Genomic DNA, 20,855 nt, shown 5'->3' with positions numbered 1-20,855 from the left:
ACTTACCTGTACTTGACACTTGAGTTTTGGACCTTAGATAGGTTCATGCATTCTATCTACATGTACATTTTTGTATTTCAATTGCATACACCTCAGCATCCATCTAATTCTCTTTTTTTCAACCATCAAATAAAATAAGCTGTAAAAATATTTTCCTCAAATCTTTCAAATAGGCCTATTTCACACACGAAAAGTTTCCCTTATCTTGTGCTATACCGGTAAATACTGATCTTTATTTGAAGTTATCATTTTGACCAACCCAAAAAGTTTCAACTTTGTGTTAAAATTGTCCCTGCAAATAAAACATATACGTGCTACTGGGGGAAAGTACATTTGGGTGCAATGATGTACACTGAGGACAATGGGCAACAGAATTCACTGTACATAAGAGGACACTATGTCCTCAGTTGGAAACCATCACAAATCAAATGAGAGGAGTTGCCAAAAGTTACCCAAACAAAAGCCATCAGAAGGACAGTGGGAAGTCCTCAATCTACACAAACCTTTGTGGGAGTGTGAAAAGTGCAGAGTTTTAGAGGAGGGGAACCAACATAATGTTCAAACAGTGTATCTATTAATGCATATGTTTTAGAATGCTGTAACCATGGTAACATAAAACTGTCATCCTGTCTGGCTTGTTTCCACGGTGTGAAGGGCATCACCTCAAACTCCCTTGACAACAAGATGAGACAACTCAAGGAACATGGTCAGGTTCTTGGCAGGATTCATCCTGGGTTCTATGACATCAGGAAGAGATTGAAGGAAGATCTTGAGAGAATGTTGGCTGAGAGACGATGAGGAGTCAAGAAGATGACGGCCGGTAAACGTCTCAAGTCAAGTAAGAATGAAAGTTGTCTGGAAATAATCACTGCATCAGCTAGATTTGATGACTAGTGATCCTACATGTACTTAATGTTTTGGAAGCTTCATGTTAGGGCTGTCTGGTTTGAATCTGGTGAATCTTTGGTTCAGATCCTACTGGTTTTGTTCTTTTCTGTTGACCCCTGGTTCGATTCCTGTTTATTCCCAGGTGTGACCTCAGTTACCCTTGAAGGAATTGAGGAGTCTTTGGTTCAGATCCTTCTGCTTGTTTTCTTTTCTATTGACCCCTGGTTCGATTCCTGTTTATTCCCAGGTGTGATCTCAGTTATCCTTGAAGGAATTGCGGAGTCTTTGGTTCAGATCCTACTGCTGGTTTTCTTTTCTATTGGCGCCTGGTTCGTTTCCTGTTTATTCCCAGGTGTGATCTCAGTTATCCTTGAAGGAATTGAGGAGTCTTTGGTTCAGATCCTACTGCTTGTTTTCTTTTCTATTGGCTCCTGGTTCGATTCCTGTTTATTCCCAGGTGTGATCTCAGTTTTCCTGGAAGGAATTGAGGAGTCAAATCACTGAAAGACAATTTTGAGAAATTGCTCGAAGTTTTTCATCTTGATGCAACGAGTGTGAATAGTCGTAACCTTTAGAGTGGGCGGATCCCAGATCTGAGTCATGTACAGTTCATTATCTTGTTTGTTTGCTGACATGTTTACTCTACACTTGAGTTTGTATCTTGGACCTGATTTAGGTTAATCTCTACTTGCATACGTGTACATGTACACGTACACCATCAGGTTGCAGACCAGTGATAGATACCCCCACTTCCAAAATTCAGGAAAAAAAAATCGCAAGCCTTCAAGGTGTTAAGACACATCAAATTAAAACTGATTTTATCATCTTTCATTTTCTGTTCAAATTTTGGGGGTAGGCTGATGACTTTTAGTAGAAATTTCCATCCAAAGATGATCACCCCTAAAAGTAGTCGTGAAGCCCATCGCAATTTTGAAAAATTATGGCTACGCTGTATTGCAGAATAGAACAATTGCCATGGAGACAGGCCATGTAATTTGGAATTGGTGGCCAAATTTTGAAGCTCACTGCCAAAATACTGTTGCTTTCTTTTTAAAGGCCACCCAGCCAAAATGCAAAACGATGTCACAGAATTAACTTCATCACAAGAAAGTATAACCCATATTTACTTTTTAAAATTCATCTATGGTTTAGGCCTTAAAGGGAATGTACATCATTGGCTTTTGCTGTAATTTTCAGAAATGAACTATTTGAGGGGTTAGTATAATAGATCAAATATTGTTACACTGACATGTTTGAAGTTTTGTGTTCGAAAAAGGTGGAAAAACCAACAAAAACAAAAATGTTCAAGTAGTCTGGTTCCTTGACTCCACTAAAGATAAAATGGATCAATTTATAGATGCCGGAAAATTGTAAGGTAAGAGAACCAGTCTAGCTGGCCTGCACCCATTCATGAACATGTAACCAATAGCAAACCAAATTTGGACTGAAAAAGTGTAAAGTTGGAGCAGAAGTTGAAAAATAGTTAGGTTTTTCCAACGTTGGTCGGCCGACCACCGTTGGAAATGTATACAAAAATACCATTTTCTTGAAAATGACTTCACACCAGGTGCCATAATTTTACAGGATGCTTTATACTGTTATTTACCAACATCTTAGTAAGGTATTTCGTAAAAACTTGGTAGTTTTATTTTTCGATGTTTGCAAATGTTGTACATGTATATTCCCTTTAACAAAGCACATGTTTTTACAGCAACCCCCCCCCCAAAAAAAATCTTGCCAGCTGGGCACTCAGAAAACTTTGCCGTTGGCTGTGATGAGATCTTTTTACATTTGCCTTTTCATATTTGGTGAGAAAATCTTTGGCAACTGTGTACTCTTTCTGCAGCATCAATCCAGAAATGATTAGGCCTATAAAAAACTATTTTGAGTTTTTGCTTTGATTTTAGTTAAAAATGAATATAAAAGGCAAACCATCCTGAATCTAGCAAATTTTTACAAACCCAAAATATTTGTATATTACTTTTAGACAAGCACCACCAAATTCAGATTTCCTTTTCTCTTTTGTTAAGAGTTCATTTTTTTCCGTGGACACTTATAAAGTACTCACATGAAATGACTCTTAATTTTTGTTTTCAATAATTGTCTCTTTCAGGTGATGGTACATGTACACAATAAACAATGAAGATGACACCCAGGTCAGTCAATCCATTTATAATCTTTTTTTTATAAAACCTTGCATTTAATGTTGAGTAAGAAAATGAAAATGGAATTGAAGTAACTTTGAATTCTTGTTGTCATGAAACTTCTGACTCGACCAACTATTGATAATAATAAAGAAATGGTTTTGGAAGTGCTTTCATTTGGAAAATGCAAAGAGTGTGAACAGTGGTAAGCTTTTGAGGGGGCAGATCCCAGAGAGATGGCACTGGCAAAAACAGAATCATCATCAAGTAACGTGACATGGTTTATATATAGAGCTTGGGGAGTTTGGGGGACAAGTGCTGGATGCAACAGACATGTACAGTTCATTATCTTGTTTGTTTGCTGACATGTTTACTCTACACTTGAGTTTGTATCTTTGACCTGAGATAAGTTCATTGGTCTTTTCATATTTGGTGAAGTAATCTATTACAGTAGTATACTCTTTGTACTCTTTTGATTCAAAACTGGAAAAGTTTCAACGCCCAAAACTCCAAAATATACATGTATTTAGAATTTGCCTTAAAAGAAACTGACTCTATCACATTTTCCAAACACACATACTTTGTGTATTACTTTTAGACAAACTAATGCCACCACATTCAGACTTGTTTTTGCTCTTTGCATAATATTGTGTCAAGTGTAAATGAAGACCAATGTGCAAGTGACCATGTTACAAGTTACATCTACACCCCTAATCCCCCATTGCTCACAGTAACAAGTAACACTCCTTCCAAAAAGCCATCTGATTTCACATCGGTCACTTTATCACAATCAGATATTGTACATTTCAGCAAATGTTGATGATAGGATCGAGGGAAAGGAAGTCAGAGTTGTAACAAGTCACTGATTTTTGTGACTCGAGTCGAGTCATTTTAAAGAAGTGACTCAAGTCGAGTCGAGTCATTAGGTCAACAAGGTCAAGTCGAGTCGAGTCGAGTCGAGTCGAGTCACAGTGTGTGGTCAAGTCAAGTCGAGTCAAGTATTTAGCTCGGGTCAATTCGAGTCACAAATGTTTGAACACTATATAATAAATTACAATAAAAAGCAACAAACACAAGAGAGAAAGAATACAAGGCGCCAGTCTATTACGAAAATCCAAAGACATTAAGTATGCTGTATGGTACCCAACCAACAGTTTCCATTGCTAGCTCACGTCACAGATAAGAAGATGTGAAACTTCAGTCTGATAACTGTTTGGCTTCGGGTCTAGATTTTGTTGTTCGCTGATCGCTAACAACGTCAAAACCTAATTACATTATACAAAACTGTTTCTGATTATTAAAAGGTGGTCCCGTCCATATCCATTTTTTTTGGTGAAATCGGGACAAAAATTTAGCCAGCGTTCCACCAAGAGCTTTATAAGAAATCGCCTGAAAACAATGATGAAACCACAGATTGAGAGATGCGTTTAAAGTCTGGTTCCGGGTTTAGCATTACATGCTCTATGTTTGTTGTATCATTATGGAGGAAGGAAAACAGACGGCCGCAGCAGCTGTATATGAACGTACATTATTCGCGAACATAACGTGACGTGAATAAAAACTGGCAACACAAACGGCGCCTCGTAAGTCATTGCAAATATTTTTCGCAAGTAAGTTTTGCTTTTATTTTTGGGACTCGAGTCTTATTAGCCTTAGTCGAGTCGAGTCATTCTGATGAGGGACTTGAGTCGAGTCGAGTCATTTGCTCGCAGTGACTCGAGTCGAGTCGAGTCATTTACCCGTCGGGACTCGAGTCGAGTCACCAAAAAATGTGACTCGAGTTGGACTCGAGTCATTCCAACTCTGAAGGAAGTCACTGTCTGATGCAGTATTTGTGGAGAGAGTGCAATATAAGTTGAATCAATTATTCAATATTATTATTAGACAGTCACTTCACTTGGTGTATCTGCAAACCTTCTCCTATAGTTGTACTCACAACTACGCAACGCCTCAAAAATTACAAAAGCCGACCAAATTATGAAACACAGTCTATCATTATTGGCATACATTACATGTGTCTTTCTCATTAATTTTGAGTTTTTATACATTCAATTTCATTTTGAGCAGCTCTCTCATCTTGTGGAGCCTTGCTTCGTTGACCAACCGCCACGCCCAGTCTGGTCACCATGGCAACTGAACAGCCTCAGGCCCCGCCTCCAGCAGCCATTGGTCAAGATCGCCGCTTACCAATTCCAATCAGCAATGAGCGTAGTCGAGGGCAATGCAAGACACCTGTCAGCTTTGTTGTTGTACCTGTCAGTGATCTGTGTTACCCTGTTGGTTCACCAGGGAGTAGCATCTGGGCTTATACACCAGGTAAGCTCAGTTTTCATTTACCACACACTTTCATTAGATGCATGAAAACTGACTATATATGGAGCATCAAGATAATAGGAGTGTGAAATAGTCTCATATTTTCTTGGCTCGTTACTTACAGATCCTAATTGAAGAACTTAGCTAAAAGATCCTTGTTGATAACAAAATGCTGTAAGATCAACTCAGAATGATACAATAACATTTAAGTTCAGGCCATGAAAATATAATTTAAAAATAGACGACTGTGATTTCTAAACCCTATGGACATACAGGACATGCTGATTAGCAAAATATTAGTTGTCATATTTTCCTTATAAATGGCAGATTTTAATAAAGATTTTGTTTATTCTGAATTTTTCCCCAGGGAGCAGCGGTGACTGGATCCCAAGTAGCAACTTAGAGGACATACCAGGCACAGCCGCTAACAGGATGTCTAACTTCCCCCATCAAGACACTGTCAAGAGAGGATGGCTACCTAATGAACAAGTAAGCATCTCACCCCTCCACCACCCATACTCAATCAGCATGAGTTCAGGACTTGAAAACAGTCTACACTCAATTATGAAGGAAGGGAGCGTCATCGTCAATAGAGGGCGCTGTGGCATTTTTAAGTGTTGGGGAACTGATGAAAAGGTGAAACCATTGACCTTGTCATGCAGCAATGAAGACTTGCAGACTGGTCCAAGAAATCTGGAATTTATGTGGTGGCTGGAATCCACTCATGTCACCGACACCACGAAGTAACACTCTACCGTGTTAAACCATAATTTTTTTCGATTTTCAGTTTTTTTTATTTTTAAACATTATTCATCATCAAGGCCTACCATTGCCCGAAGTTTCAAAGCTTCAAGAGCTTTACTTCAATAATTACGCCAAGTATCCATGGCAACTTTTGCGCAAAAGTGACAATTTTCGTTTTCAGGAAGTAATACTCAAATTCCATTTACCATTGCAATGCATGGCACACACTCTGCTCATAAGTGAGCAAAAACGTTTTCACGAAGTAACACTCTTCTTGTAATAAGTTGTATGAGCGCGCGCGCGCTGACCTGAAGTTGCACTTTCCACGTGTTATACACATTGAAGAGTGTTACTTCGTGAAAATGAAAATTTACAGTTTCACAGCTTTTTCGATTTCACGAACTAACACTCATCTTTTTTCTCTTATTTCTTGTATATTTAATACACAAACGGGTGAAAAACAGCAGATTTAATAAATTCAATTCATCAAGTGTCCACAACGAGAAACCCAAATGAAAATACTCTGTCGTTTTGATGCAAAGTGTTGTTTTAGAAGGCGTTCAACTTTAGTTGCCGTTTTCTCTGATTGCTAGTTTTTACTGGTATGTAGATGGGTGTAACTTCATGGTGTTGCTGACGAATAATTGTCTGCCTTCGGTATTTATGTGTCAAACAAAGGTAGTCCAAAAATAATAAGTGAAAACATTTTGTCTTTGCTGAAATTTGTAGAAAATTTAACTCACACATCAAGCTAATGCCACAGTGGTCCATTTTTGTTGTATGGTTCATCTGAGTTATGGGATTATGTTGGATTTAGGAGACTTTACTTTGTGGGTTTCCTTGGGATTGAGGGTTCCAAGTGGAATAACACTGTTTTGAAGTTTGCTGAAATTGCATTCAAATAGGTAAAACAATGAAAACAGAGGTCTGGAATTGAATTCTTGAAAAGGCAAGGAAATTTCAAGGAGGCAGTGAGGCAAAAAGCAAGGCAATGGAGGCCATAGCTTCCTGAAATTCAATATCATTGATTTGAACATTTGTTACAATGAGTGGCAACCTTTCACACTTTGAAATTTTTAACCTTCAAAGAGAAATAATAAAAATTTCAATCAAGATAATCCCTTGTGAGTAAAGTTTACACAAGTCTTTATTCTGTGAATTCAGACAGGAAACCAAATTAATAGGATAAGTATTTGTGCTCATCTTTAGCAGGCATTTTGATGATTAAATGATCATCCACATTAGTGTTTCATTGATATAAATGCAAATGTACAAAGCTTGTAAATAATAACAATAAACAGGATTTCTATTAAAAACTTTAAAATGAAAACAAATAGAATTTTTTTTTTTAATAAACCAAGCGAATATTAAAAGACTAATATTTAAAATAATCTCAATCAACTTTCATAGTGATGTGTATGCTTTCAGGTACATTGTGCATATGATCATTTGCTTTTTGCAGGTTTTTTTTCCGAAGCAACAAAAGTGCTCAATATTTTAAGTAGGGTGCATAACAAGCATTCTGTTCAAGCCTTAGCTGAGTGGCTACTATACATTTTGGAGAAAACAGGAAACATAATGCACAAGTCTTTGGATCTCAACTGGATTCTGTAGGCACCCCATTTTCAAACCACCTTCAATGTTTGTTTTCTGACAATACCATTTCAGGTGGAATTATTTCACAGGGTATTTGTTACCAGTCCTATCTTCACTTTGAGCTTTCTGTCATTAAATCGGTAGGTACTTATCTGGGTAATTGCAAATGATCCTACGTGGCTTTAAAAAGTGAAGTCAACAGAATACAGAATAATTCAAAATGTACAAGCTGTAATTTCTATTATCAGAAAATGTAATATAGAGATAGCACAGTATACAATGAGTAGATATATGTTCTATTAGGAACAAATTGAAGAATAAACATAACAGGAGTTTACAAAGTCTTGTTGTGACTACTAAGATCTACATACAGTGGTAATTGTTAAACACTTAAAAGTCTACTTGAACATTTCATTTTTCCAATCAGATTGATACTTTGCAAACAAATTCATAATTTTTTGCTGAAACCCAAACTGAAGTGATGATTTTTTTTCTTCTGAATTTGGAACCAAAAAGGCAAATTAATGAAAACAGAAATGTGCAATTAAATTCTTGAAAAGACCAGGAAATCTGTTAGGTTTGTAAGAAAAAACGTGAATTAGAAAATTGCTAATTGTGTGGGACCTTTTCAACCTGGCAGTCAGGCCAAAATCAAGGCAACTCAGGCCATTTAGCTTCAGTCAAATTGATTTCTAATCATTCAAACTGAAGGGACATTTGAAAGTCTGAGAAAAAAATGTAAACACAATTTACAATCAAGATAAAAACATTCTTATAAACATAGTCTTCATTCTGTGAATTAAGACAGGAAACCAAATTAATTTTCACTCATCTTTAGCAAACTTTCAATTAGTAAATTATCTTCAATATACATGTAAATGCTTCATAAATTCAAATGCGTAAACAGAAACTGCAAAATGTAATATAACAACTGAGTAAATAAAGGCTTATATTGAACAGTAATCTGAGTAGGACCTACTAACTATCATTGTGATGCATATGCTTCAAACAATACTATTTCACAAAATACTTGTAGTATGGTTACATCTCAAGGATGAAGTGGTTGTAAAATTCTCTCAAAATTTCTATTATCAAAAGTACAATATATAATGGACTACAGCTTAGGCTTCTACTATTAAAAGCCTCTGATGAGGTCAAGATATAAACCTCATGAACAATGTCAACACAATTCTCCATTCTGTGATTGAAGATCTGAAACCACATTAATAGAATAAGCTTTGTCACTCATCTTTAGGATACATTTTAATAGACAAGTCAATTTACTTGAAGAGTAGTGTTTTATTAAATACTGGGTATATAGGCAGATGCCAACAGCAAAAAAGTAACAACAAATTAACTGAGTGAAGAAAGGCTTATCTTGAACACTAATCCTAACACTAAATTGAACTGAGTAATGCATTTGTAAAGTTTTAATTACTCAAAATAAATTTTAAGAATGTTGCATCTCAAGAACGAAATGATCCTAAACATTTCTCTGAAAGTCTTTGATATAAAAGATAGCAGAATATATACAGCAAGTTCCACCAGGTTTATGAAATCTTGGCTTCGTCCCTGGCTTTGGCCTCAGGCTGCATGATTTTTGTCCCCTGATGTAACTCCAGTACAATATTGGTCCATTTTCCTCTTTAGAGACACCAAATCCTGTCACACAAGGCCAATGGATGGTTGGTTCATTTACACTGAGTTTGAAAGTGGTAGGATTCTTAGGAATCTAGTGCCAGAGATGAAGCGGAAGCCACAACGAAGCCGGGTTTTCATAAACACCTCAAAAAGTTGGTAAGTATTGGATAGATTGATGGCAATCCATGTACTGGGTGAGGGAGGGGTGTTGGGTTGAGGAGGCGGGGGTCATAACATCAAACACCTCAACACCCACTAAACACCCCTCTCCTTTCAAATTTACCATTTAATTTAGACAAAGATAATAGATTCCAGTCATCGTACATGTACATGTAAAACAAATTGTCCCCCAATCAAATCAAATGTAACTAGTCAATACACTGTTTATATAAGACTTTGTATAGTAACATAATGTAATTGATGCATGGTTTATTTAAGAGTTTGTATGGTAAAATGGTTCACATCAGAGGGATCTGGCAGTTTGGATTTTTGAGGAGAGATGTGATATGAGTGGGACATGAATGTTGATTGTTGCTGTAATGGCTGGACAATTTCATCCTCAACATTTGCTGTTGGGATGATGATGATTGCTAGTCAATGTCATGTTGGATGACATCACACCTTGTGATATATCTTGACTGTGGAGAGGTCAGCCACTGCCAGCTGGCCCTCTGATGTGAATGTCATTCCCTGTGGGGCATGCAGACCCTGAGCCAGGCAAGCAAGAAACCTGCCATCTAGATCAAAGTGGTGAATATAACCAGTGCCAGACACACATTGGTCCACTGCAAGGTAGATGCCTGAGCTGTCACAGCATACACCCTTGCAGTTCCCCACTTGCTCACCATTAATGGTTGGATTAATGGTCCAGATTGTTCTACCTTTGCTATTACCAACCTCCACTTTCTTTGTGTCACCTCCACTGACCACAACTATATCAGTGTCGTCATCAACAGCCAGGAACCAAGGTGGAGTCTGCACTGGTATGGTGTGTAGGATCTCACCATCAGTGGCTTTGTGTTCAGTCCACACCATATTGTAGGTGTCGCCTACTAAGATGCTATTCTTTGTTACTGCTAGACTCGATAGGTTCATTTTTGTCTTGTCTACCTGATGCTTGGGCACAGTTGGAAACTGCTTTACAAGAGTGTTGTCTTTCATGTTGAACACCTTGACATACTTGCTTCCCTCTTCCAACACAAGCAAGCGTTGCTCAGGATTGTGGATGGCTGCAACTGCCACTGGACCTGTGGGTAAAGAAGAACTCAAATGTAACAGACATTGTATGCACAGTATATAAATGCACTGTCACTATTCTCAGTCCCCATGAAATATACCTTTGATAACCTACCTATAATAATGAATACATGGCGTGCTTTATAGCCTGTTCATGTAGAATGAATAGGCCTACATGAACATTGTGCAGTCTTCAGCCACCATACCGGTACATGTATAATTGTGAATAACTGCAACGTCTTGGAGATACAGTTATGCAAAGTCTTTTATAAAGTTGTACGTGCACTCTCTGTGCTATTCTCATTGTACAAACATCAAAATAGATTAGTCTTATATTTAATAGTGTTGCTTTTTTTTTTAGAAATAAAAAGGTTGCTCAATTTTCAAATGGAGCATTGAACAACATAGACCCCATTTTTAGACATCAAATAATTTTAAACTGTATAATAACAACTCGGTTCTTGCAAACTTTAAGACACCTTTCACAAAATGTTCCAAGATTGTTGCTTACATCATAAACTAACAACTGAAAAAAATGAAACTTGAAGCATATTTTTTTTCGTAATTCAAGGTCAAAGGTCATTTCCTAATGCATTTTCTCTGTGCTTCATGGTATGATTTTGGTTTTATTTTATGAAATGGAGGCCATTCAAAGAGCTTTAATATGATGTACAATTTGGCTTTATATTTGCTATAGTTTGGGAGATACAAGTATTGAAAGTTTGGAGGTCATGCTAATTAGTCAAAAGTTCGTTGACCGTATCTCATAATTTATCAAGCCAAGCTACAAAAAAAAAATCAGTTCTGGAGGTTTCTCATACAGGCCAATCATCACACCAAATATCATTAAAATCTGTGAGGGTCGGGTCTAAAATCGTGTTGAATTGACACAGAATGACACATTTTTGAGAGTCAAAATTTTGACCCCCAAACTTTGCTCTTGCAGAAAATAACACAAATTGGCAATTTGTCAAGATGGTTGTGTAGACGTTTATATCCTACTTTTAAATGCTCTTTGTAGCCCTATTGGGTGCTTTCCAGGATGTAGTGTCCATTTAAATCACTTGTAATTTGATATGGTGGTGACATTGTATGATGTCACCATTTTTGTCATGTTTGCATGTTTGTATAAAGATTTTCTTTTTTTTGCGTAAATCCATTTTTTTAAATTCATGCTGCTTTGCTTTTAGTATTTTGAATTCACCTAACTTTAATTTGACCGTCAACCCCAGAAGGTCAAGCAACTTCACGTGTACACAGGACAAAAAAAATGGTTCATCAACGTAATCAGGCCTAGAACATTCTACTCACAGGGCAGATTGGTTCGTTTGCAAAACAGCCTAAAAGCAAATTTGCTATTTTCTAAATGTTACAGACCCCCAAAATAACAATTCTTCTATATTATACCAACTGAAATCAGTAATGAAATAAATATAAGTTCTGTTGTAGTTTTGTTTTATTTTTTGTGTCTGTGTGTCTGTTTTAATTGTTTGTAATTTTTTTTTTTTTTTTACATAGCCCTACATGTAACAAAACAAAACAATGGAACATTTGTCGGGAGAACAAAACCTAATTTGTTGGATATCACTGCCAGCACATGAATTCATTGCCAGTATGTTATTGGTTTTCGTTCTCAGTTGTCTAATCTGCATTTGCACATGGAAGACTTTAATACTTATAAGTTCCGCACGATTATGAAAGTTTGTGTTGATGAACATGTGCATAATAGAAACTTACGTTGTAGGGGAATGGTTCCTTTGTGTTGTCCCTCATTGCTGCAGATGACCACTCGGTTGTTCCACCAGTCTGCCACAGCAATCTCACCAGGTTGAGTAGCAGTAATACCTCGACCAAAACCAAACTGTCCTGGACCATTTCCCTGTGTACCAAACTCACAACACTTCTCCCACTTGCCTTTGACTGCCAGCTTGCCCAGATTGATGTCACCAATCCTCTGATCCGGGGTGAAGCTCAGATATGAAAGCTTGGGATCAATCTGGGGAGGATTTTGACTCTTGAGTGATTTCAAGTCTTTGCTGATGATAGGGTATAGGGACAAAAAGTCACTGTCTGATGCAGTGTTAATGATATCCTGGGATGTCCCCAGCGATTGTTTTTTACTTTCAAGCATCAGTGTCAGTGTTGACTGATGCTCATCATATGTTCTGTTGCGATCCTGCTGGAGTTGTTTGATTTCTTCAATCATCTTTGTCTCTTGAGTTGTTATCTCAGCTCTCATTTTATCCGCTTTGTTTTTCACAGCTTTCACAGTCTTTGTGACGTTCTGTGTGAACTTTTGCTTAGCTTGTGATGAAGTGGCCAAAGCCTTTTGAAGTATTTTGATGCCGGTGGTGACATTTGGCAACATATCTTTCAGTGACTGTTTGTATTTGCGAGAAGCCTCTCTAGAGTCAATGTAGTGATGTTTTGGTTCACGGTGGTCTACTACAGTACAAGCTCGGCAGATTAACTCTTCACATGTCTCACAATAAAACCATTTCAATTCCCCCCTGTGTTTCTGGCATTTAGACTCATCTTCTTCTGGTGTTTTTTTCACTGAACTAGCCACCTGTGCTTGGAGTGAGACCTCCTCAACTATTCCCATCAAATGGAAATTTGTTTTCAGTCCTTCAATGCATGTCTCTGGAAGTACTGTCTCCCGTCGACATACAGGGCAAGGAATTGTTTGCTGACCTGCATACCTGCTAGTGTAGTATTGCTCCAAACATTTCTGGCAGAAACTGTGCATGCAATCCAGCACCTTGGGCTGTTTATATTTGTCTGCACAGATGATGCATTCAAGATGGGGACCGATGTTTTTTAGAGCTGTAGCCATTTTATCTGTATACAAATAAGGGAATAACAGTGTGAGGAGCCGGTCTTCACTGCGTGATAATGACCAGGTGTGTGGGTGACCGCTGTTAATGGACCGAGACGAAGTCGAGGTCCATTAACTGCGGCCACCCCCACACCCGGTCATTATCACGCAGTGAAGACCAGATCCTCACACTGTTATTCCCATTAATAGATACCTTTATAACGAAATAAACAGTTAATATGCTCCAATTTTGTGACTTTTTTTCCGGCGATATTTCCAGACTTTTTTGTGTTCATGTTCATGGGCCATGTTTTAGCTTAACAGCTATAACGACGTAAACTCAACAGAAACTGCTGCCGTAGCGAAACAAATTACAACAATGTTTTCATATCTTTACCTGATGGAGGAAGCTGAAATCTTGTTTACACATTCCTTGTGTCCGGAATCACAAAGATGCTTGGTTTAGGAAAGGTAAATATGTCGGTGGGTGAAGTGTTTTAAAGAAAATAAATCGTAGATCTACGTTTTCGTCATAAACGTCCTCAGTATATACTGCACTGCTGTACGATGTCGTTTCAAAACTTCCTTAGTACGCGCGCGCACGCACGCATCCCTAGCAACTGTGTTGCGTACGCACGCGTCAGTCTCACGCGATGGGGGTTGAGCGCATGTGCAGTGCTCAATTGTTGAAAGCTACCGCAGGACTGTTACTATATTTTGACCAATCATTGGCTTGCATGGGGCTGAACGGGGCTTGATCAATGCTGGTTCAGGGGCCATTTATTCGCTTGATCTTTGAAGCCGGTCCATTATCACCGTTAATGACCGGCCACGAGATCGAGTCTCGACCAATCAGAAACCATCAACTCTCCAAGGTATTTATTAATAGTATTTAAAAAGAAATTGAAATGGTTATAATACAGAGATGTAACTTCTTTAATACTGCACTGTCTGTGTGGGTTTCATCCGGGCGAAAAAAACAAATTTGATTTTGATCCACTTTCGAACAAGACATCAATTTTTGTGTGTGAGAATTTCCTGTCAAATGACTTGTACCGGTAAGCTAGCATTTAACCTCATTCAAAATAACTGACACTCTTTTCTTACCTTCTTTGAATTTCAACCAAATCACTTGAATACAAATCTTTCCAATTTGACACAGAGAGCACAAACAGTTGAGGCTTTTGATGGGGCGGATCTGGTAAAGATGGCGCTGGACAAACACAGCATCGTCATCAAGTCACGTGACATGGTTTATATATAGAGCTTGGGATTTTTGTTTTGCTGCATACATGTACATGTACGTCACACACGTACAATCTGTATATCGGTTTATCTGTGTACATATTTACTTGACACTTGAGTTTTGGACCTTAGACAGGTTCATGCATTCTATCTACATGTACATGCTGCACTTTGTTAAATTGCAATCGCATGCACCTCACCATACATTTAATCCCACCAGGGTTTTTTTTAATCATCAAATAAAAAAGTTACAAAAATATTTATTCCTCAAATCTTTCATAATTCACACACTAAAATTTCTTTTATCTTGTGCTATAAATACTGATAAAGAATTTTCAGTCTATTTGAAGTTATCATTTTGACCAACCTTGTTTTCTTTTCTATTGGCCCCTGGTTCGATTCCTTTTTATTTTAAGGTGTGACCTCAGTTATCCTTGAAGGAATTGAGGAGTCTTTGGTTCAGATCCTACTGCTTGCTTTCTTTTCTATTGACCCCTGGTTCGATTCCTGTTTATTCCCAGGTATGACCTCAGTTATCCTTGAAGGAATTGAGGAGTCTTTGGTTGAGATCCTACTGCTTGTTTTCTTTTCTATCGACCCCTGGTTCGATTCCTGTTTATTCCCAGGTGTGACCTCAGTTATCCTTAAAGGAATTGAGGAGTCTTTGGTTCAGATCCTACTGCTTGTTTTCTTTTCTATTGACCCTGATTCGATTCCTGTTTATTCCCAGGTGTGACCTCGGTTATCCTTGAAGGGATTTAGAAGCCAAATCACTGAGAGCCAATTTGTGAGAAATTGTTCCACTTTGATTCAACGAGTCACGTGTGAATAGTCGCAACCTTCAGAGGGGGCGGATCCCAGATCTGAGTCATGTACAGTTCATTATCTTGTTTGTTTGCTGACATGTTTACTCTACACTTGAGTTTGTATCTTGGACCTGAGTTAGGTTAATTTTTGACTTGCATACGTGTACATGTACACGTACACCATCAGGTTGCAGACTACTTAAATAAACTGCCATAGACCCCAGTGATAGATACCCCCACTTCCAAAATTCAGGGGAAAATACTCACAACTCTCCAAGGAGTTAAAGACACGTCAAATTAAATCTGATTTCGTCATCTTTCATTTTGTGCTCAATTTTGTTGTGGTAATCCAATGTCTTTTGTGAGAAATGTCCATCCAAAGATGATCACCCCTAAAATTTAGTTCCGGAAACCTTTCGCCATTTTGAAAACTGATGCCTATGCTGCATTGCAAAATAGAGCAATTAGGGCTTAATTCATCTAAATTCCACAGAAATACGAGCTGGCAATCCTGTTCACGGCTTCCACCTTTCTTCTCTTTTTTTTTTTTTACAAACCTTCAATTTCATGGCCCACAAAATGATAGCAAAAAATGAGGGCGTACAAATCGTGATTTGGCAGGCATAGGCAATTTTGGGCCTATTTACTGGCCTGCAACCATCAGTGTCCATACATATGTGCATTGTACAAGTATGTCATTCCAAACTTGTTTTAAGAAACTATTGATAATTGGTTTTGAAAGTGCTTTCATTTGGAAAATGCAAAGAGTGCGAACAGTGGTAAGCTTTTGAGGGGGCGGATCCCAGAGAGATGGCACTGGCAAACACAGAATCATCATCAAGTAACATGACATGGTTTATACATGTATATAGAGCTTGGGGAGTTTGGGGGACAAGTGCTGGATGCAACAGACATGTACAGTTCATTATCGTGTTTGTTTGCTGACATGTTTACTCTACACTTGAGTTTGCATCTTGGACCTGAGATAAGTTAATTGGTCTTTTCATATTTGGTGAAATAATCTCTTACAGTTGTATACTCTTTGTACTCTTTTGATTCAAAACTGGAAAAGTTTCAACGCCCAAAACCCCAAATTATACATGCATTGAGTATTTACCTTAAAAGAAACTGACTCTATTACATTTTTCCAAACACACATACTCTGTGTATTACTTTTAGACAAACTAATGCCACCGAGTTCAGAACTTTTTTTGCTCTTTGCATAATATTGAGTCAAGTGTAAATGAAGACCAATGTGCAAGTGAACATGTTACAAGTTACATCTACACCCCTACACCCCCCCCCCCTATTGCTCACAGTAAGAAGTAACACTCCTTCCAAAAAGCCATCTGATTTCACATTGGTCACGTTATCACAATCAGATATTGGAACATTTCAGCAAATGTTGATGATAGGATCGAGGGAAAGGCAGTCACTGTCTGATGCAGTATTTGTAGAGAGAGTGCAATTTGAGTTGAATCAATTATTCAATATTATTATTAGACAGTCACTTCACTTGGTGTATCTGCAAACCTTATACTCACAACTACGCAACACCTTAAAAATTACAAAAGCCTACCAAATTATGAAAAACAGTCTATCATTAATGGCATACATTGCATGTATGGTTCTCATTAATTTTGAGTTTTTATCATTTCAATTTCATTTCGAGCAGCTCACTCATCTCGTGGAGCCTTGCTTTGTTCATCAACTGCCACGCCCGGTCTGGTCACCATGGCAACTGAACAGCCTCAGGCCCCGCCTCCAGCAGCCATTAGCCGAGATCGTCGCTTATTAATTCCAATCAGCAATGAGCGTAGTCGAGGGCAACGCAAGACACCTGTCAGCTTTGTTGTTGTACCTGTCAGTGATCTGGGTTACCCTGTTGGTTCACCAGGGAGTAGCATCTGGGCTTATACACCAGGTAAGCTCAGTTTTCATTTACCACACACTTTCATTAGATGCATGAAAACTGACTATATCTGGAGCATCAAGGTAATAGAAGTGTGAAATATTCTCCTATCTTTTTGGCTTGGTACTTAATGATCCGTATTGAGGAACTTAGCTAAAAGATCCTTAGTGACTAAAAAATGCTGTAAAAATCAACTCAGAAGGATATGATAACATTTAAATTCAGTCCATGAAAATATATTTTACAAATAGACAACTGTGATTTCTAAACCCAATGGACTTACAGGACATGCAGATTAGCAAAATATTAGGTGTCATCCATTCAAGAGAATATTTTCCTATAAATGGCAGATTTTTAATAAAGTCCTTGTTTTTTCTGAATTTTTTCCCTAGGGAGCAGCGGTGACTGGATCCCAAGTAGCAACTTAGAGGACATACCAGGCACAGCAGCTAACAGGATGCCTTACTTCCCCCATCAAGACACTGTCAAGAGAGGATGGCTTCCAAATGAACAAGTAAGCATCTCACCCCTCCACCACCCCACTACACTCAATCAGCATGAGTTCAGGACTTGAAAACAGTTTACAACAACACAAGACAATTAAAGTTGGGTCCAGAGTACACACAGTCCTATTCAATTGATTTAGTCCATTCATTGGTGTTACAGGGTAATCCTATACAACAGCACTGCCCATCAGCTCACAAGTGACAGTGAGTAGATCCGTGAGGTACAAAGAGGACTGTAGGCTGGCCCTCTGGGACCAGCACAAACTGAACAGCGATCATTGAGAAAATCAAATAGAGAAATCAAAACCTCATCAAGATGTACCTTGTGTATCTCAAGACATTACTGAAATGTCATCATGCTTGCGAGCTCTAACTTTATTCCCCTGGTTATTTCCTACAGACACCTGTCAGCCGGTTTGGTGAGCAACATGAGCCAATGTCTGGCATGCATCATAACATGGCCATGGGAGATGGGGGAGGGGTGACAGCTCATGGAATGGCAGGAACGGTCTGGAACCCTGTAGCCACCATGCAACTTCATGGCACCAATCCAAAGGTGGGTCCTGTCTCAAAGCTTAAGTCCGTGTCAATATTATCAGGCTATATATGTGAGGCATTCTGGCAAAGTGAGAGGGAACTGGGCACAGGCCGTAGTGGAGGGAAAATGCAAGAAATTTTTTTATTTTTTTTTGGATTTTCAGATTTATTGATATTTATTTATATAAGTAAGTAAAACATGAGTCTAAATATCATAATACAAGATAATTGGCATCTTTCATTTTCACGAATACAAAACTCGAAACTTTACAGGCCTTTTTCTTAGTATTTTGTTTTTTGACATGTCGATAAATGCAAACTTTAAAGTGAGCCATACACTGTAACTTGTAAGGGAAAGTCTGATTGAAGTGCAACAAACAGTATTGTAAGGAGAATTGTATCCTCTTTCCTAATACCTGCGAACCCTCATTTCAACCTCTGCCCAGTTCTGTCTCATTTTGCCAGAACGCCTCACATATATGGTCGTCAGTAACACGTGTCTATCAGCCGCTTTCATATCGGCGCATAATTGCTAGCTGCAGCAATTGGGAGACAGTCTTAAAATCTGTCCTTATTTTTTATAAAAGATCATTTTCTTGAATATTTACTGCAAAATCCTTCTTAGGCCAAGTTCAATGTATTCCTGATGAAGTGAATACCCAATCTTTGACGTTTTTAAACGTTAAAGGTCCAAGTGGCTGCTCATCGGATAACTAAAATATTCCCTGAGAAACAGAAGTGTTAAGGGGAATTGATTAAGAAACAAAAGAATTAAATATTCCCATAAATACCACCTTTTTTATGTTGCAGGGAGGGGTTCTAAAAGAGTTTGTTGACATGAACTACACGTTCTAAAATAAAATTTGCACAACAGCATTGCATGTAGTTGGGATCAACTACCCTCAGTCACCCATCAAAACGATCCGCATTTTTTTACTTTTAAGGTTTTTTAATTTAAATTTGATAAATTTATTAAATTTGCAATTTTGTCTTCTATTTTCCCAGGTTTGGGGAGCATCACGGAGCCAGTCAGTCATGTGACATGAGAACACCTCTCCATCCATTCCTATAGAGGGCGCTGTTCGTCACAGCTGCAGCATCCACAAGAGATAGTTAAGTTAATTAATTTTTCTTAGATGGCCAACAGCCATAGAGGGTGCCATAATGCTATCTGGTTTGTTCACAGACATATTAACACATAGACCGCCAGTCGTGCGTGTGAAACAGTGATTTAATAATTGGGCAAAATGTTTGTTGACAGCGCGCATAACTGCGATGCCACTCAATGCGCCAACGCGCTTAGTACAGTACATACATTGAAATACAGTTCATAAATTATTTTTGTAAAGGCTGTATTACCCAAAAGTTGCTTGAAAATGTTGGATACGGTATTGTTTTTAATCTACGGAAATCATATTTAGTTCACAAGGAATTGGTTTACAATCAAAAACTAACTTCACAATTTTTTTTTACATGTTTGACAGGAATTCTTCAACTGTGTGTAAAAACCCTATATACATGATATACCGAGAGGTGAATTTCCCAATAGTTTTGATTTTAGTCGGGCGCTAGGCAAATCACGAAATGCTCATGTAGTTTGAATAGAACCTGGTAGTCTATGCATTTAAGTCTGTGGGTTTGTTGCCTTAACTAACAAAAGAGCTGACGGCATAATTCAGAGAAAAGAATGAAAACAAAATAATTACGCCTTGGAATAAAAAAAATTGTATGAATTCTGTGGAATTGAAGATGATTGTAAACTGCGAGTAGTTTGTATTTAACTTTATTTATGTTAGGCCAAAAAAAAAAATAGTCGGTCTCTGGTCAGTGCGCGCGTCGATTTTAATCATGCGCATCAATCTTTTTTATTTCCAAAATGTTCCGCGGTAGCTCCAACAGCACCCTCTATTGCCGCACCTCCTCAAATGTTTTTACCAAAGAGCATCAAGGAATGGGAAATTGCACCAAGGCAAATAATCGAGGGCATCAAGGCAAATTATGGAGGACACCAATGTACATGAGGACACCAAAAAAAGTACCCCACCTTGTCTGTATAATCAAAGCTTGAAAAAAACAAACAAACAAAGCTGCGTCGCCGCATCAATTCCAGAACTTTGGTCTGACAAGAGACTGAGTATTGTTTTTTTTGGCCTTACTGTAAAGCAATTGAAAAATCCTTTGCTTCTTTGTTGGCTGAATGTTGTATGTAAAAAAGATGATAGGCTACTAATGTTAAATTTGAAGTTAATTGAAACCAATCTTGGAAACTGTCAGTTGAAGAGATGTTTTGTTGACAAGTACATGTCAACATTAAAGCTCAGTGAACCTGGGTGACCTTTGACCTCTGTTGTCTCAATAGTAGTTTATCAGTTAAAATGTCCATTCCATAGAGCTGTAGTAAATTATGAGAGCGTTTACTCCTCATTCCCTTGCACACTTCAAAGTTGTCTGAGCTCAACACAGTGCTTG

The 20,855-nt window shown here is 38.0% G+C and overlaps 2 protein-coding genes across 4 annotated transcripts; one reads left to right on the top strand and one right to left on the bottom strand.

Moving 5' to 3' along the window:
* Positions 1–627: 627 nt before the first annotated feature.
* LOC119732939 lies at positions 628–20,196 on the top strand. 3 transcript variants are annotated; one of them, XM_038206527.1, is made up of 9 exons: positions 628–838; positions 3,002–3,044; positions 5,174–5,348; positions 5,713–5,834; positions 9,336–9,482; positions 17,107–17,355; positions 17,736–17,857; positions 18,250–18,405; positions 19,392–20,196. In XM_038206527.1, the coding sequence occupies exons 6-9, from the start codon at positions 17,166–17,168 to the stop codon at positions 19,425–19,427; spliced, it is 504 nt and encodes a 167-aa protein (XP_038062455.1). In that variant the 5' UTR covers positions 628–838; positions 3,002–3,044; positions 5,174–5,348; positions 5,713–5,834; positions 9,336–9,482; positions 17,107–17,165; the 3' UTR covers positions 19,428–20,196. The 3 variants fall into 3 exon arrangements, with proteins under 3 accessions (XP_038062455.1, XP_038062452.1, XP_038062453.1); XM_038206524.1 differs by having other exon boundaries at positions 5,100–5,348; XM_038206525.1 differs by lacking the exon at positions 3,002–3,044 and having other exon boundaries at positions 5,100–5,348.
* On the bottom strand, positions 9,476–13,421 carry LOC119732940 (tripartite motif-containing protein 2-like). The gene is made up of 2 exons (XM_038206528.1): positions 12,300–13,421; positions 9,476–10,573 (listed from the first exon to the last, which is right to left on the bottom strand). Exons 1-2 carry the CDS (start codon positions 13,396–13,398, stop codon positions 9,942–9,944), a joined length of 1,731 nt encoding a protein of 576 aa, XP_038062456.1. The 5' UTR covers positions 13,399–13,421; the 3' UTR covers positions 9,476–9,941.
* Positions 20,197–20,855: the final 659 nt, after the last annotated feature.

The sequence above is a fragment of the Patiria miniata genome, unplaced genomic scaffold (genome assembly GCF_015706575.1).
Source record: "Patiria miniata isolate m_02_andy unplaced genomic scaffold, ASM1570657v1 HiC_scaffold_25, whole genome shotgun sequence".
NCBI classification, from domain to species: Eukaryota; Metazoa; Echinodermata; class Asteroidea; order Valvatida; family Asterinidae; genus Patiria; species Patiria miniata.
This window is presented reverse-complemented; position numbering and strand designations above follow the sequence as displayed.

Excerpts from the sequence above, each read along its gene's own strand:
- LOC119732940 (XM_038206528.1), bottom strand. The coding sequence starts at position 13,398 with ATGGCTACAGCTCTAAAAAACATCGGTCCCCATCTTGAATGCATCATC. Across the intron at positions 10,574-12,299 it reads AGGAACCATTCCCCTACAAC|GTCCAGTGGCAGTTGCAGCC; the intron begins GTAAGTTTCTAT and ends CTTTACCCACAG.
- LOC119732939 (XM_038206525.1), top strand. The coding sequence starts at position 17,166 with ATGGCAACTGAACAGCCTCAGGCCCCGCCTCCAGCAGCCATTAGCCGA. Across the intron at positions 17,858-18,249 it reads GATGGCTTCCAAATGAACAA|ACACCTGTCAGCCGGTTTGG; the intron begins GTAAGCATCTCA and ends TATTTCCTACAG. Across the intron at positions 18,406-19,391 it reads TTCATGGCACCAATCCAAAG|GTTTGGGGAGCATCACGGAG; the intron begins GTGGGTCCTGTC and ends CTATTTTCCCAG.